Below are 18340 nucleotides of genomic sequence, written 5' to 3'. Positions count from 1 at the left end.
AAGTGGTTGGGCATTGGCACAGGCTGCCCAGTGAGGTGGAGGAGTCACTGTACCTGACAGGTATCCAAGAAGTGTCGAGATGTGGCAATGAGGGACATGGTTTAGTGGGCAATATTGGTGATAGGTGGATGGTAGGACTGGATGATCTTAGAGGTCTTTCCCAACTTTAATGATTCTGTGATACTATGACTCAATCCAGAGGACAAGTTTGTGGGGTAATGAATAAGGTGGTAATTTATTTTTCTCTTTAAGTTTTTGTTGTAAACAGAGCACTCATTAAAATTTGACAGAAAAATGTAGAAAAAAAAATAACAACATGATTTCTGAATTTTTCTGTCTTTTTTTTTTTCTAATTTCTTTTTCTAAGTCTTAGTTCTGAGTTTAAATTAAAACAAAACAAACAAAAAACATGTTGTCATAAAGGTTTGGAAGAAATTTTAACTGAAGAGGTCCCAACTGGAGTTCTTCAGGTTATAAACCAGTCTCTAGGTATTAAAGAATATGGAGATATCTAACACAAGATCTTGACTTTTGCAGGGTGTTTGTTCCTTTTCTGAAATGTATAGTTCACTTGACAACAGAAGTAGGAGATAAAGAGGGATGTATATGAGGTTTTATTAAGACTGTCAATTCCCAATTAATTAATGAAGTGTTCTATATAAATTGAATATCTAACTCGTTCTTTAATCCCAGTTATTTTGCCAAAGTGATGTCTAAGTTAGTTTTCATTGCTAAAAAGCACCGCTGGACATTTGCTTCCTGACGGTGTGATGATGGGGTAGCTGGTGGCATTTAGCTCTGCTTTTTGCTGCATCCATCTCATCATTCAATGAATAAACCATCTGATAAATGGAGATGTCAACAAAAAGGCTAATATTTTTTATAAGCTAGATAGATCTCTATTTAGTTGCCATTTTGAGGCAGTCATGCAGTCTTATTAGGAGTTTGCCATTTTCTAGGTTGACTAATTGATCTCCATGCTATCCTTTTCAAGAAGAGCCATGCATCAACTTCTCTTTGACAAATTGTGTAACTGATAAAAAGAGTCACAAACAAATTCAAGGGAGCAGAAGAGATAATGCTAAAGTATGACTTAACTCTCTACTGAAGTAGAATTTTATTGAGATCAGTAGATCAGATCTATTGCTATCCAGAGACAATTAAATTCTTCTGATTCTTTTAAGAAAAGATTAAGATTTCTGCAGAAAACAGTTCTGGGGGAAGATGTTGAATCAATTGAATTTTTATTAAAAAAGGAAACAATTTTGATGAATTTTGATAAGGTACTCCGATTTCACATTTAGGAATTTATCAGAAGTCAAATATTAGCTAGGCATCATTAATGTCAGTCTCAATTCCCTCTTCAGGGAATTTAAATACAGAAACCTTCTCACAAATTGTCTCTCTGAGAATGTTTAGGATTCTTGTTATCCAGGGGATATAAAAAAATAACATTGCCACGGTTGTAACAACACAAAGAAATGCAGTAGGGAAAAAAACAAAACAAACAAATGAACAAAAACATTTTAAATGGTTGAAGGATTATGAATTCAGCATGAGACCGTGAAAACAACAAGGTCTGTTGTGATAGGGCATGGGGAAATGGTTTCAAACTAAAAGAGGGAAGACTTAGATTGTACATAAGAAATAAGCTTTTTACAGTAAGGGTGTTGAGGCACTAAAACAAGTTGCCCAGAGAGGTGGTGAATGCTTTGTCCTTGGAGACATTCAAGGTCAGGCTGAATGGGGCTCTGAGCACTTGTTCTAGCTGTAGGTGTCCCTGATCATTACAAAGTTTGACTAGATGACCTTTAATTTTCCCTTCCAACTCAAACGATTCTGTGATTCTATGATTCTATAACTCCTTGCTTTTTATTGTCTTCCAGAACTTTTAGTGTAGTGGTTGGAAGTACAGGTGAGAATACCTTCCATGTTGTTCGTCATTAACACGTCATTAACACTCAACGCCTGGGCAGAGAAGGCAGTGCCAAATGTGACTTAGTTTTGTTTGTATGGACCTCTGTGGATGATGGCTAGAGTTAGGGTTTTGGAAGATCGGTCCTCTCTTCAGAGCCTTATTACTTTTGTTTTTTCTTTTTGCCGTCCCCTCAGTCTCTTTGGTTTATAATTATCACTGTTTTTCAGGGCTTCTATCCAAGATCTTGGAGCAAATCAGCAGGAGAGGACCAGGGGTTCTTTTGAAGCCATGCTACCTGGGCCAATCAGATGGGAATTCAATTAGTTAATCTTAGCTTGGTAAATCCCATTTACACCACTAATTAACATCCTCATCTTTCCCAGTGTTGTCAGTATCACAGATGCTCTAGATCTGCAATGCACCACAAAACAGCAGAAAATTCAAACTCATGCACAATCACTCGATGGTGCTGGAATAGTCATTTCATTGTGAGTTACCTTAAAAGCCTGTAGTGTCAATAGTTTCCAAAAGTTCCAATGTAAAAAAATCAGGAAAAACAGCTTATGTTGAAAAGGGAACCCTAACACAGCAAACTAATTGCTGAAACATACATGCATCAGCAGAAAATAAAGCACATTTAGAGTGATTATAAACTTCATCTCTGCTGTCAGTGGGGCTAATCTAGAAGATACTTGTCTTGCAGATACAGCAATTACAGTAGCAGTCCCATTATGGGCCTGGTCATTGGGTCAGGCAACTTATCTTGTGAAATCTAAATCCTGATGGAGAAAATGTAGTTTAAAGCTCAGCAAGATGAAACCCATCTGCAATTGTAATAAAAATAATAATCAAAAGTTTGCACTTCACATAAGGTCGGTATGCCTTGCTCAGCTCTTTTCAGCGCAGGCTGACAATTATTGTTGAAACTATTTGGTGACTATTTATAAATGTATAGAATTGAAAGCCAAAAGAAACCAGCATGATTGTCTAATGTCATCTGCATAATGCAGGTCACAGACTTCCTTGGGGAGATGTCTGTTCTGAGCCCCACCTCAGCAATGCTGCTTATCTTTAGGAAAATAAACCGTCAGTGCTAAGTGTTTCCAGGGATTCAGCACATGCCTTTCTAAACATCTTCCATTAAGCAACAGACAATCCAACTAGTCCCAGAGCTTCACAACATCCTTGTGAGATGCAGATACACTCTCATCTTCCCTGTAAAGTCACACGAGGCTTCCTTGTAAGCAATGGAGAAAGTAATCCTGAATGGTGTTGGCCGCAGAATCGTTTGAATTGGAAGAGACCTTTAAAGGTCGCCTACTCCAACTCCCCTGTGATGAACGGGGACACCTACAACAGCTTGATCAGATGTTCAGAGCTCTGTCCATCCTTGATATCCTTGGATATCTCCAGGAATGAGGCATCCACCACCCCTCTGGGCAACCTGTCCCAGTGACTCACCACCCTTACTGTAAAAATATTTTTCCTGTCCTTGTCACAGATCTGTCAATATAAAGTGCACTGGAGGTAAAATGAGCTGTTCTTCCTCCAGGATGTACGTTATTTCTGGCCAGACATGTGAGATACAGAAAGACAGATATCAGAGATGCATGAGGAGCAGCTGAGGTCCCTGGGTTTGCTCAGCCCAAAGCAGAGGAACTGAGGGGAGGCCTCATGATGGCTGGAGCTCCTCACAAGGAGCAGAAGGGCTGCACTGAGCTCTGCTTTCTGGTGGCAACAACAAGGCTGGTGGGAATGGCATGAAGTTGCACCATGGGAGGGTCAGGATGTTAGGGAAAGGTTCTGCACCAGAGGGTAGTAGGTATGGAACAGACTGTCCAGGGCAGTGGTCACATTTCCAAGCTGCCAGAGCTCAAGGAGCATTTGGACACTGCTCTCAGACATCACGTTTGGGTTTGGGTTGGTCCTGCGTGGAGCCAGGAGCTGGACTCAGTGATCCTTGAGGGTCCCTTGCTATTAGTTAGAAATAGCTAATAGATTGTTTTGATAAAGGTATCACTTCTCGTGCCAACAAAGACATAGTGCTGGACCTTGGGGACAGTTACTGCAGGGCTAAGACTAACTTTCTTCTAATTCTTGATGCTCTTTGCTCCTTGTCCTCTCCCTGAGTGGCTGTGAGATCTTAAGCCAAAAGTGCTGCTGAGGAAAAAGAAGAGTATAGGGGAGCAAAGAAGAGATCACTGTTATTGCTACCAGAATAGTAAAATCACAGAATAATAGAATGGCTTAGGTTGGAAGGGACCTTAAGGCCCATTCAGTTCCAACCCTCCTGCCATGAGCTGGTTGCTCCCCACTAGATCAGACTTCCCAGGGCCCCATCCAACCTGGCCTTGAATGTGTACAGGGATGGAGTATCCACAGCTTCTCTAGGCAGCCTGTGCCAGAGTCTCACCACCCTCTGAATAAAGAATTTCTTCCTAACATCTAACCTAAATCTCCCCCCTGTTTAAAGACATTCCTCTTTGTCCTATCACTATTAGCCCATGCAAAAAGCCAGTCCCCCTCCTGCTTATAAGTTCCCTTAAAGTACTTGAAGGCCACAATGAGCGAGCACAGACGTTGCCTGGCTGGAGATGTGGAGCTACCCTGGGAGCAAGGAGGACTTTTCTGTCCCAGCTGCACAGCACGGCTTGTGTTTCAGAGGGGCTCTCCAAGGATCTGACCCTACTCTTTGCTCTTGTTTCTTTCCCCTTACATTGTGTGCCAAACAGGCCTCCCTTTTTCATGAACAGGGACAAAAGAATTGTTTGGGGATTTTTTTTTTTCTTCACGGCGTGGTGTGCACTGTGTAATGCACCCGAGCAAGTTCCCCAGTTCAAATCAGATTGTGTGCTTTTGTAAGAGATGTCTGAAAGGGGGGCAGGTGTAATTGGAGACCTGAAGTTAGCGTGGCTTTGATCTTGGATGCAGAGGGCTCCTTTAAGATGCTTCAGTGCATTAATCCTACTCCCTTTCAAGATGCCAGTTTGGAAACCACCTGGATAGAGCTGGCAGAAGCTTTACGGGGTCTCTTGGGTCTCTGTGCTTTATGCATGGGCCAGCTGGCAGTGTTCATACAGCAGCCGTCCAGCACTGTCACCCCATAGCCCCGGTCCTTGACCCCCCCCAGGCAGCACTCCTGCTCAGCAGCAGCTTTTGTAAGTTCAGTGCTTGGCAGCTGGGAGCTGAAATGAGATCCCTGCTTCGTACCGTACCAAAACAGTACTGAGGAGTGTTGAAGGCCTTAAATCAAATTTGAATCAATTATCTACGGGGACAAAAGTTCTGTTTCTCTAAAGAGCCTCATGCCATGTGGATGTGCTGTTTATGCCTTTCCATTCAAAAGAAGGTGCAGTATGACTTTCAACTTCTGCTTTGGCTGGAGAAAAAAAAATATGAAAAAAATTAAAGGAGCACAAAAGGCAAATGTGCCATAGCTCAGTTCATGCAAATGCCTGATTTCAGAGTTATCGCCAGGAGGCAGCAGAAAGGAGGATCCATGCATGCTTTGGGATGCTGACAAAGCCAGCTGCATTAATGCTGCTGTACCTCTGTAATATCTGTAGTCACAGTGTTGTCATCTCAGCCTCAAGAAACACATCTAATAATCCCACAAGTTTCCAGTTTTTCAGGTTCTTTGTTGAGGAGCTTTAGCCATGTATGCAGCAGTAACATTCAGGCACTGGATAGTGCATGGCCCCTTTTTGCACACCTGAGACCACTAATGCCCCATATCAGATATCCTGGGCACAATATGCATAAGTTGGGTGCGATGCTGAGACACTTCTGCTTTAGTGATTCATGGTGGTTAGAAGGAGTTTTAAGGGGTATTAAGTATGAAAGTCCCTGGTTAAGCCTGAAACTTGTCAAACTTGCTCTCAAATTAGTCCATATAGCCATTGGGTAAGCATCTTGTCATGAAAAATACACTATTTTTCATTCTTTAAGAAAATGTTTAAGTTTTATCATGTGATTTTCCTGTCCTTGCCTTCCACACCATGACTGAGGCGAAGCCTATTCCCATTATAAAAAAAAAAGGTAAAAATAGCAAAAAGACCCTGAGGGTTTTCCCAGTAGTGTTCTCTAGGGATCAGTATTGGGCCCAAAGCTATTGAAAATGTTCATGAATGAGCAGAAAGTGGGTACTAAATCCTGTGGATAAAATATTCAGTGGTGCAATGATTAGCTCAGCATTAGCCATGATGAGGACAGAGAGATTCAGTACCTTCAGCACCCTCAAACAAAACAAATGCAAACTTCTCTGTCTCCTAAGAAGGAATGTAGGTCAGGCTGGAAAGCGAGAGCTGTGTCCTAGAAAGCAGTGACTGAGATGAATGAGTGGATCAGTTGCCTGTATCCTCACATAGGGTTTCTCCTAGTCCTTGGCAGAAACATTACGATACCATCCTGCTTTCTGGGAGGAGTAAAGGAGAGTGGGCAAGCAAGTGGTAGTCATGCTGTATGGTCAGCTCTGAGATCTCCTGAGAGATGGCAAAGAAAATACTGAAGACTCACAAAAATTATCTGTAGGGAGCAGGAAGGTGTGATTTCCTCAGCAGGACTGATAAAAACTCAGTCTACTCGTTTATCAGAAGGAAGATTGAGGAGTGATTAAATTCATGTATCTGAGTACCTTCACTTGGTGGTGATGGGGTGATGGTTGGGCTAGGTGATCTCAGTGGTCTTTTCCAAACAAAACGATTCTACGATTCAATTCTATGACAATATGTAAGCAGCAGGCTAAAAGGGCTCTTCTACACAAAGAAGAAAAAGAGAATAAGAATCAGTGCTTGAAAGCCAAAGCCTGATGAATTTAAGTGAAAAGGAAAGCATGTGCAATCTTTTTATGGTGTGAGTGATGAACCACTGGAACAAACTGCCCTTGCAATGGAGGATTCTTCATTTCTTGGTATTGTCACATCATAATGGGAGATCCTTCTAGACAACCTGTTTTACCTAAACCATATTATTTGATTCACTCCCAGCGTGGATGGGTGAAATGTACTGGCCTCTGTTGTACAGGGGGATGACAACAGATGATCTAAATGTCCCTTCTGACCTTAAATGTTATGCATTTATACAATCCCTGAATCAGATGTCCTTTAACTTTCATTTTACAACAGGACAAATGTCTGAGAAAACTGGAAAAACATGTGTAGTGCTTGTAATGCTGGGTTATGCCATTAACCCTTTGAAATATGGACACTGAGGCATGGGATAGGGCAACCTTCATTGCATTCAGTAGAAATGTTGCACTTCCTTGAAATAAATGCTGCAGAGAAGGAGCTGGGATTTGCTAGGAACTTCTTCTTGCTTACTCCACTTCGAAACAAACAGCAGAGACATACGAAAGCACATAGATGTGGCTCAAAATAGTTGCCCACGTCTCTGCCTGGTAATTGCCTTTTTGGCAGCACTAATTACCACCCAAACGTTGGAACTACTCTGAGTTCTTGCAGGCGTCAGCTGAGCAGTAATCTCTGTCTGGTTTTCTCTCATTTATTAAACTGAGACATGCATTTAAGGGCTTGGGAACAGCCTGCCTTACATTTTCTTCCTGGATCTTGGTTAGCTCTTGACTGAAGCATTCATTAAAGCCGTCGGTGTTGAGTGGTCCACAGAGGTATTATAATAACTTTGGAAAAACCCAAATCTTTGTCTCTCAGGTTTGCTGCAGCCCAGGGTGAACTGCAGGCAGGGGTTATCATGGCTCTCCCTGCTTCAGATCTTAAGTTTTTGGTTTGCAGATTAACCAGCGTGACCTCATAATTCTTCAGCTGATGTTATCGCTTCAGTTGATGTTGCCTGTGGCAGGCAGCGGAGCTTGTGTCAGCTGAGATTTGATGGCGCTACGTGGAGCATTACTTAAAAAGGGAGAGGAGGCAGTGATGAGAGGAGAGAGGTTGAAGAAGGGTATATATGTGAGGATATCTGGGAATAAAACAAATGCTCTGTTTCATGGCTGGGAGGGGAGTTGCATGAACTTCAGTATCATGGAATGAATGAAAATAGCCAAAAGCTGTGCAGATTCTGGGGACATATCAGAGGTGCTCACCCTGTTCTTATTTTTCCACTGTACGGCAGTGGCTGAGGATAAGGGTATGTGGGCCATTGGTGCCAACCAATTCAAGCTGTTTTGTGTTATTATATATGTGCTATCATGGGAGATTTTAAGTCTGACCACAAATGAGGAAAAGGCAGTTTTTCAAATTGTCTTCAACACTCTCTGTAATTTGACAGTGCTATAATTTTAACATCCTCAGTTGGATGGGACCCATCCATGGGATCATCAAGTCCAACTCATCCTGCACAAGGGGACTAAAATCTATCCATTTGTCTTCCAATTTCCTGACTGAAACACTTGAGTGTGGGAAAAGGAAAAGAAGGCAGCATGGATCTGAAGCAACCTGGACTCGTTAGGGAGAAACTCAGACTGAACACAACAGGTAGAACGAGTTGGCCAGAACTACTCAGAGAATTGCCCTTGATCTGGTGGTGGGCTACCGTGCCCATGGCAGAGAGGTTGGAACTAGGTGATCTTTAAGGTCCCTTCCAACCTAAGCCATTCTATGATTGTATATGATTCTGATGGATTGCTGTTTGAACAAGATGCTGTTTTTGTCAGGCTTGGATAAAACCACCTGACACTCCTTCCACACCCGTGAACTGAAGAACTGCAGTTCTTATCAGGGGCAGGAACCCCTATTGAATGTACTGCTTTGTGCTGAATGGAGAAAGTACATCAGCACGCTGATGAAGTGAACTGCTGCTCTTCCAGTTGAGAATGTGTTTAGTATTCCTGTTAAGGAAGAGCAAGAGTGAACACAGAGGAATACTGTATGAGATACAGCACTAAAACATATGGACACATGCTCTTCAATTTCCAGATTGCTGTCAATACTGCAACAGGATGGCATCTTGGTAACTTCTCTTGAAGCACTGATGCTTCTGGGAGAAGAATCATTAAGGCATGGTGGACTTCCTTGAAGAAGGGACCGTAGAGGAAGTGTGCTGAGCAGTTGTGATGGAGGAACCTGAGAAGCTGACAAACCTTTAAGAAATTAGATATTGTTTGCTATCCAAGTGTCTATTCCTTTGTAAATAAAACCAGAACACAGAGCAGGAATGAACTTGGACATGACAAAACAAGAGGGCTGTGTTTACCGAGCAGATAGTGAAAGGCACTTGTTCAAAAGTATTCTGTGTCATCACACAGGATCTTCTGACTTCCTGGAAGTTTTCTAGCTATGCAACACAGTGGATTTTTTCGACTGCTCTTATGTCGATTAAAGAAAATACATCTTACACGGTGATTCATAATTCTGGTCCTGTAACTTGGAAGAGGGGAGAGCTCAGCATGCTTAGGGACTGTTTGCAATGAAAGGATCAGAGGAATAGAGAGTTAAGTATGGCATTGATGTGAGATTCACCTCACCCAGAATTCACCTTGTATGTTGTAAAAGACTCAATTTGACCTGGTTGTCTAGACTCTTTTATGTTCAGTGGGTAGACACAGGCACATCCAGGGCATGATTTATCTTATCCCTGGGAAGGCATCTAAAACAAAGCAGACAAATTCTGTCCTGTAGAGGCCCTCATTTGACAGAGCCTGAACTTTTAGCTTAGTCTGTGACACTGCAGATGGACTTTGGTGAGAGAGAGCAACCCTTGCTTTGCATACGTCTTGTGCCAAAGTTCTTCCCAACAAAGCACAAGACTTATGGTCTTGATGGATCCAGTATGCTCCAGTGTATACTTGGCTTTTTTGAACCTGCTCTAAAGCAGGATCCTGCCAAGGGAGGCATGGGGTAGAAAACTGCACTACAAGGGGTGCAATGGAAATTGCGTTGCTGTAAGAGTAGTCATTAGTGAGCTCATCATGAGAACGTCTAATAGGAATATACATCTCTCAGCTGCACCCCAGAAACTCTGGGGGCTTTTGGATCTTAGAAGCCATGGGCACTTAATCTTTCTGTATCTCACCTTGTTTCTGCTTTGCCTCTGTGTCAGTGGCCTGTGGACATGGCTGGAGTTTTGCTCTGGAAACACTGTAGGGAATAATTTTGCCAAAAATATTCAGGATATTCAGGAGAACTCAAAGCAGCAAAGGGGAGGGGTGAAGGAACAGCACAAACACAGCTATAGGTAGGAAGCCCTTTGTGAACAAGCATATTTGGACAGGTAATTTACCCTGCCATGCAGGGGGACACTGACCCCCAGTTTAATTATTGTGTCATTTGTCTTTGACAGCTACTGCTGCTTCCAATTAACTCTCCTTAATTAAAGCCTCCAGTTTTCCAAGTGTGTAAGCATGGATTTACTGGGAAGAGTGTTACAATGAAGACAAAGAGCTTGTGAATGTCTGATGAGAAATGACATTCCATGTCCCAGAGGGACTGCAAGTTATTTACTCATCATGCTAGAGTGACAGGCTGGAATCAAACTCAGATCCTTGCCTCTGTCCCCGCAGGAGCATCTCTTTCCTCTCCCACCAGCTTTGCAGTCATCTACATGAACGCATCTCCTATTTCTTGCCAGACTAAGACATGCTTCCCTGGGCTTTTCTTTTCTGCATTCCTGCTTTTTGCTGAGTTTGCAGACTGATGCACAGGAGTTTGACCAGAACAGAGGAATTCAAGGATCCTTTGTTCATAGTTCAGACCATATTAAAGCTAGCATCCTAGGATGCCCCACACATAACCAAATATCCAGAGTAACTCTGTTAAGGATGCAGAATCTGGATCTACCAGTGGTCACTTAGGTGTTTTTGTTGTTTTTTTTTGCTGTTTTCTTCCTCTGTTTAATGAATGGTGTTATCATGAACACTCTATTCAAGCCTTTGAAATCAAATAAGCTCCTCTCTTAATCTTGCTGCAGTTTTTCGGGGCTGGCTGAGTCTTGAAAGATAACAACATTCACAGAACCCACATAGCTTAACAGAGTCACTGTTCAGTGTTTTGGAAATGTATCTTTTGACTGTTGGGAAGGAAATTGGCTACTTAAGATACCTTTTTGTACATTTAAATTAACTTAGTCCATCAGACTGAATAAATCCTGCTGCTGTATTAACATCCAATTATAACAGAAGAGATTGAGCAATGATTCATGTTTTGACCAGAATGTTGGCAGTTTAAGGGGAAAAAAAAAATGTATATTGAAATAAAAAAGTCAAAAATGGGAGCCAGAAAATTATAACTGAGTGCATAGCAGGAGCTTTTGTGAATATATAATGGCAGAAGTGAGAGCCAAATTTCTAACAGGATTAACTGTTGCTGTCTATCAGATCCAAAACCTCAATCACTTTGTTTTAAATGACTTTCTGAAGCTCATTCATACTAGAAATAGAGGGTGAAAGCAAGGCTGGGAGCTACAGAAGCTGCAGTTCAGCTGGATCAGAGGTGGGGATGGCCCTGGTGTTGTGTGAGAAGCCCATAAGTCATATATAACAGGTGAGCTCTAAACCATACAGCAGTTTGCAGGTTTGCCAGCTCTTTTGAGATGTCCTTGGGAGCCAGAAACACATGAATGATTTCTCTGGGGACTTCTGAATGGATGTATTGAAGTATCTGTTCCAATCCTGCTGCAGCTGAGGCAGCTGGATGTGTTCACTGTTTTCTTGCTGCCCTTGAGAAGGTGACCACATTAATTTGTGTGATCTGGGTGCTGGAACTGCATCTTGTTCCAGATAGCTGTGAAAAGTGTGGAGTCCAGTGACCATGATCTCCAGTGTGCTATGGACATGGGCTTGGAAGCACAGTAGCTCCTAGATGCCCATCAGATGTGTGAAATTTTTTAGGAAATTTCTTCAGGAAATTTAACTTAATCTCTTCAACATTTCAAAGCAACTATTATCTGAATAGTTTTTACTTAATAACTTGTTATTCAGTAATCAGCTTACTCCTGGACTTCTTGCACGACCTTGCCCAAATGCCTTAGGCATACATCAAAGATTCCTTCAGCTGCATGAGACCTCACTTGCAGCTGTGGCACTCATGTTAAAAAAGGGAAAATGTGCCACATCACTATGGGTTAAAAGCCCTTAGAACAACGGCAGTCTCTTCCTACATCCAAATTCTGCTTGAGCAAAGTGAGGCCAAAATATCAGTTAAGCAGTGACCGCTGCAGGAATACAAATGTCTCCAACCTGGCTCTTAGTGCTCCAAAATGAAGGACACTTTGCTTTTGTTAATCCTCTGTCTGCTGAGACCCTGATTAGATTTGCTCCAAAATGTTGAACTGAAGTTCTACTGATGAAAGATCAGATGTAGGGAGCCACACTGAGGGTAGGAAATGAGCTTGAAATGTTTGTTAGACATTCCAAGGATGAAAAAGGGGGGGGGGGGGGGGAAGGAGCAATCACACTATGGTTTGCAATTGAGATTTCAACATTCAGTGTTGTCCAGTCCCTTCATCCTTACAAAGAAAATGTAATTGGGAGGTGGCACGACTTTTCTTTTACAGATATCTTACGGGAAGCATAGAAAGCTGACTGCTCCCAAGGGGCATGGTCAGTTCTCAAAACTTTCAACTTGAAAGGCTGAGCTGAATTAATTACAGTTATGTTCCAAAGGAAAATGAGACCTCTGATGTGCCTTATTTGCTTGATGTGCTTTCTCCTTTCTGCTGATGACCCCTAGGTGGCTTCCCTTTCAGTTGCAGCTTCTTTGTTTTTTATAGTCTCTTCCTTTATTAATTAGAAGGTGTGACACTTACAGCCCAAGACATTTACCAGCGTGGTACAATTTTAATTAATCTCACAATAAAACTACTTGAGGTGAACTCATAAAAGGTCTTATGTAGCAAGAATAATATGCAGCAATGTGAATGGTGACACAGGACGCCTACTACTTTGGCTTCACGGGACACGGGATAAGGATGTGGCTTGCTGTAAGCTCACACTGCATAGCTGTACTCTCAGGGACAGAGACATAAGCAGTGTGTGTTCCTGAACACACAACACACTATCTGTATTCTACAGAAAACAATTACTCTAAATACACTGAAAAAGAAGTGTGTCTTTAATGATGAAGATCTCTGTTCCCAGTGGGTTCTTTCAAACTCTGAGAGGAGCTTGGATATCCTTTGATGGCTAATTAAACAATAATAACAATAAAACCTACAGAGACAGATTTTTATCCATTCTTTTTGTAGCAATTTGCAAAGAAATTGTAGATTTCTGTCCTCTAGGACTTCATTCTTGTTCTTGTGTCATAGTCACAAGTGGATTCTGACTCACAGCTTTCAAAGCCAGCATCACTAGATTCTAGCAAAGTGCATGTTTTGAACTTTTAAACCAAAACTCACACTGTAAGGGAGATGTAAACTAGCTCAGGAGCTGAGGTACAGAAAAATTATCCACAGCTAATGAGGATAAATTGTGCAGCACCATATGTTAAACCAAGGATAGTTCGGATAGGAACTACATAGCCATTACCAACTGTATTCACAATTTTCTAATTACAAGGTAGAGATTACAGAATTGATTACATCTGGATTAAGGAAGGGCAGATTTGCAGCCTTTCAAAGCTGAATTATCTGCCTCTTCTTCAAGTACTCTGATGTTCACAGTGCAGATGTGTTCAAGCTAGATATAACTGAGTGAAAATAATTACATTTTTCCCAGGTGGAACTAACAGGTAGTAAAGAACAACATACAAATAATAAGATCTCCACCCCTTGTTATCTTCTTATTGAAATTGTAAGAATTTTTTAACATTGAACTGTAATATAAGACATATTTTTGAGTTAAATGTAAGTCTAATTGGGTGAAATCTTTAAGCATATAGAAATTTATATTTCATAAACTGATGAACTTCTTGACCTAAAGTCTTCCTCTAAAGGAATGTGGAGCTGTTGCATTCATTCCCAAGTCATCTTGCCTTTGAAACTTCTTGCAACTTACAGAAGTTAGAATGATTTGATAACCTGTTCTGATTTTCCCATTTTTATTGCTCTGTTCAGATCATGTTCTTATTTGCATAGCAGTGGATTGAATTTGAGAAAGGCATTTTTGTGGGTTTTAGTTGACATTCGCCCTTTGTCCTTAAAAGCTTTAAGCAGCCACCATTGATTTCTTTGGGTGACTTGATACTGGCAGTAGTGCAATGGTAAATAGACTCTACCATATTTTTTATCTGAGTTCACTTTAACTACTGCCACCAGCCAGAGGTACAATAGAGATTTTCAGCTTTTGCACATGGACTACGTGAGATGTCTGTGTGGAGATCAGGAAGCCAATTTCTGATTAAAAAAAAAAAAAAAGAAAGTAGAAAAGATCACCATAAATATTTGGAATTTTGTTCATAATCTCTTTCTCTTCTTTTTCCTTACCTTCCTCCTATATACATATACATGGAGCCTGGTGTTGTTCCATTTACAGATGCAACCAGAATGAATCTTCAGTTCAAATTCTTTTGAATGTTGAACGAAGTAAAAGATTGTCACTAGGATCTAGGTGTACTCCCTTGTCAGCTGTCATGAGTAACTGTTGTGCGTTTTACAGTTGACAGTTCTCAGTGGTGTTTCATCAGTATAATATCACACTATATCATCTGAAGGAATAAACTCTCCCTGATGACATGAGCCAGGGTGAAGGCACTGGCAATTGACTGTGTATTATGGAAGCTCTCTGAAACTTACTCAATGGAAAAGAGACTATCAGGTCACTGGGCCCCAATTGTATGTTTGGCTTCAAAAGAAGTAAGGGGCTTAGGAAATCTAATAGGAATCCAAAGCCTGTGGTCCGTTAAACAGGAGGTCAGCTAGACAGTCCCTTCTGTCTTTGAAATCTCTGGCTGAAATTCTTTAATTAAGAAGGAAGAATGAAAGAACATAGTAAAATGTCTTATTTCAGCAGTGTGAGGGTGTTTTAAGTCAAACTGATACCTTCTGAGTTGCAAAGTCAGGGTAACAGCAGGCTCTGTCACTACCCAGGCTGACAGTCCCTGGCCCCATTGTGCTGGGAGAAACCATCATGGGGATGGGGCAACCTTGGGATATATGTACAGAGCAGCCCTGAGGAAAAGGATGCGGGGATTCTGGCTCATGGCATGTACAGTGTGTGCCAGCAGTGTGCCCTGGCAGCCAACAGGGCCAGCAGTACCTTGGGGTTCATCAGGTGCTACCAGAGTTTGACAGTTTATCGTAGTGAGGCTGATCATTATCAGCCCCTTACAGCTCATGATATTCTATGACTTTATGACTGGTACAACTGTTGGTTGGGATGTGAACCTGACACTCTTTATAACCACAGTGTATGAGAGTGTGGAGATAAGCCAGTTTCATTACCATAGAAGTTGACACATTTCATTTCCTCAAGGTGCCATCTGACCACAGTTTGCAACCAGGCTGCCTGATTTGCTGTATCCCAATGAAAGTGTGCAAGTAAGGTGAAAAATGGAAGGCCATGCAAAGAGGTCTAGATATTAGGAAAAATATCTTCTCCAAAAGAGTGGTCAGGCACTGGATCAGACTGCCCAATGAGGTGGTGAAGTCACCATCCCTGGAGATGTTCAAGAAATGTGGAGATGTGGTGCTGAGAAACTTGGTTTAGTGGGCAATAGTGGTGGTAGGTGGACAGTTGGACTAGGTGATCTTAGAAATCTTTACCAACCTTAAAGATTCCTTGATTCTATAATTCTGAGAGGTCATGATAACAGAGGAGATGCTGACCTGAACAGGATTTACACCATGCTGAATTCTAGAGCAATCTGCAACCGTATCCCTGAATCTGTCTTAGGTCTGCTAGCTCAGCAGGGATGGCCTTTTGGATGATGAGCACCAGAGGAAAAGGAGAGGGAGGGTGGCACCTCTGCCAAGACATTAAGACCATTACAGAGCCCTATGAAAATCCTGATAATTTGTTCTCTTTCCTCCTGCAGCTGACCCGGGTGCCTGTAGAGTCCTGCAGCCAGTATGAAACCTGCAGCGAGTGCTTGGGCTCAGGAGACCCTCACTGTGGATGGTGTGTGCTTCACAACACGTAAGTACCTGCTGTTGTTTGTCACCATCCCAGCCCTCCTTTCTGCCCAGCCAGTCTCCCTCTCCAACCATGGTAACAGATGTAAAGTGCCATCTTGGTCCCTGGCTTAGCCAAATGAGCTTAGATGTCACACAGACAGCTCCTGTTGGGACTCTAGGATTTGATGAGACTTTGTTTAATCAAGAAACATTTTTTAGCTGAAAATGGAAGAGAAAGGTCAGTAGAGACTGATCAGAACTCTTAAAGTGCCATATCAATAGTCTTCTGACTCCACCAGGAAAATACCCATCCACCCCCATATGTGTTGAATCAAACCCTCCAGCAGCTTCTCTCTGTGTGACAAATACTTTCTTATTTCCACTGATTATGGAAGCTGGGCCCTAGCTAACAGCCAGTCTCAAACTTATCTCAGCACTTGTAACTTTCCACTGTGAGGCTGAACCTGTTTCACATTCGTCAGTGCTCTTAGGTGGAAATCAGATCTCTAATAACACTCAAGGGTTTGATCCAAGTTAGGGAACAGTAAAGCTTCCAACCTTACTGTGGAACAGTGTTAATCTTGAGGATGAGCAGAGTTATCTGTATCCATATCCTTGGGCTTCTCTGCAACAGGCCAAGAAGAGATCTCATTTCACTATTACACTATTCTGCAATGCTGCCCTCTTCAGTGCCTCACAAGAAGCAATGAATCCAGCTGTCTGTCCCCAGGATGGGGAGATTAGCTCATTGGCTTTGCTTTCTGTAGACTTTCTTAATGATGTTATTGATCTTGAAGTTCCCTCTCTGCAGCCTTCAGTGCCAGTGATCTCCTCCTGCAGAGAGCCCTCTGCCAAAGCTGTGCAGAAGGAGGTGTCAGGTTGGCTGAGCTCCTGGCTACGAGTGGCAGAGCGGTCTCATTTGCCAAGAACCTCTCAGCAGAGACAGTGGCTGGAAAGTGCAGTGGAACTGCCTAACCAAATGTCTCCAGCTGAGCATTGCTCTGCAGGGTGCTGTCACTCCAAACCTCAGCATCCTTGGCAGCAATGGATGGTTACTCTGATGGACTCTGCTATTGCAGTGTCTACCTTTTCCCCTGAGTTCACCACAAAACTGTTGTTGCATTGCAAAGTCTACCTGTGGAGACAGTGATCCAGTTGGAAATAATCTCTTTCCTACCTCTCCTTTCTGGAGCAGACAAAAAGGCAACAAACGTGTATCATATCCTGATCTTCTGTGGATGCTCTTTCCCTAAATGACCCAGCTCCAAACTTGTCTCTGCTTTTGGAATAATTTCAAGGGGTCCTTGGCAAACTTAAGTTGTGATCTTATAAGTACAGAGCCTTGCAACTTTCACTCTAAGACCTGCTGACCTGAGGATATTTTCAACTGATATATAGCTCTATAGTATGTTTCCCTTTCATATCTTGCATCTGTCCTATGGAGCATTACATGTTACTAATAGAAGGGCAGTACAGACTGTATGGAAGCATGAATTTGGCCATTGATTGTACTGTAACAATCAATGCTAGATATTTCATCTCCTGCCATCCAGGGTCAGTGGCAACAAGCAATCAATACACCCGACAATAAATTCCCAAAAGGAGTGAAAAGGGGCAGAGACAACTGCAGATTGCCCAGCAACAAATTGTGAAAGAGTGACAGAAATGTTGTGGCTGGTGATAAGTGAGAATGGCAGCCTTGACTGTACTAGAACAAGAAATCTTCATGCAAACTCAGTCCTTCAAGCAGAGATTTCTCCCTAAAGTGACCCAGATCAGGGTGGGCAGCAAGGTCCTCAAGTCCTCTTCCATGTGGTCTCTTAACTTCTGCTTCTTTATTTGTAAAACAGTGGCAAGGTCACTGAGGTCCCTGTGGATTTTTTTGAAGCAATTGGAAAGAAAATGTTTCAGCCCCGTTCCTGTCTTTTCCTTCCTTCTGATTTCCCTTGCAGGCAAGAAATCTTCTTTCCAGCTCAAGTGTGGCAGGGCTTTTCAGTTCAACCTTGTGTTCCTCTCTGGGCCCAAGTTTTTTTATCCTTCTAGAGAGCCCTAAAAGCAAAGGAGCCATCTGCATCCCATTCAGCAATGTTTAGCTGTGCAGGACATTCATCGTAACAGTGCCATAATACTGAGGCCATTAATTGCTCTTATTTTTGCTCAACAAAACCCCTTAAGATTCATTAACAGACTTTTCCTCATATGTGATGTGTGGTCAGCAAATCCTGAACAAGGAATTCTGGGGAAATTTGCCTTAGTATTTCCCCTCTTGTGTGCTGACCCTTCTCTTTTCCCTCCTAAGAGGAATTTTGGAGATTTTCTGAATCTAACTGTACTGATGTGGGAGCTGTTTTTTGGAAGTGCTGGAGGAGGCATATAGACTGCCCAAGACCTGTGGCAGAATGAAACTGGAAATCAGATCTCCTATAAGCAAGGCCATCCATCCACTTCACACTTCCTTTGCCT

At 42.2% G+C, this 18340-nt stretch overlaps 1 protein-coding gene across 1 annotated transcript in view; it reads left to right on the top strand.

Annotated features, from left to right (window-relative positions):
- The window catches only part of PLXNA4 (plexin A4), a 451631-nt gene that overhangs the window by 281097 nt on the left and 152194 nt on the right, over positions 1 to 18340 (top strand). The window contains exon 5 of the mRNA XM_065743801.1: positions 15799 to 15899. Within this exon, the coding sequence (XP_065599873.1) occupies positions 15799 to 15899 (101 nt within the window). The remainder of the gene's footprint in view (positions 1 to 15798; positions 15900 to 18340) is intronic.

This window comes from Cyrtonyx montezumae, unplaced genomic scaffold (genome assembly GCF_038088225.1).
Source record: "Cyrtonyx montezumae isolate F1298 unplaced genomic scaffold, pur_monq_1.0 scaffold_3, whole genome shotgun sequence".
Classification (NCBI taxonomy): Eukaryota; Metazoa; Chordata; class Aves; order Galliformes; family Odontophoridae; genus Cyrtonyx; species Cyrtonyx montezumae.
The sequence above is the reverse complement of the archived record's forward strand: the minus strand, read 5'-3'. Positions and strand labels throughout refer to the sequence as shown.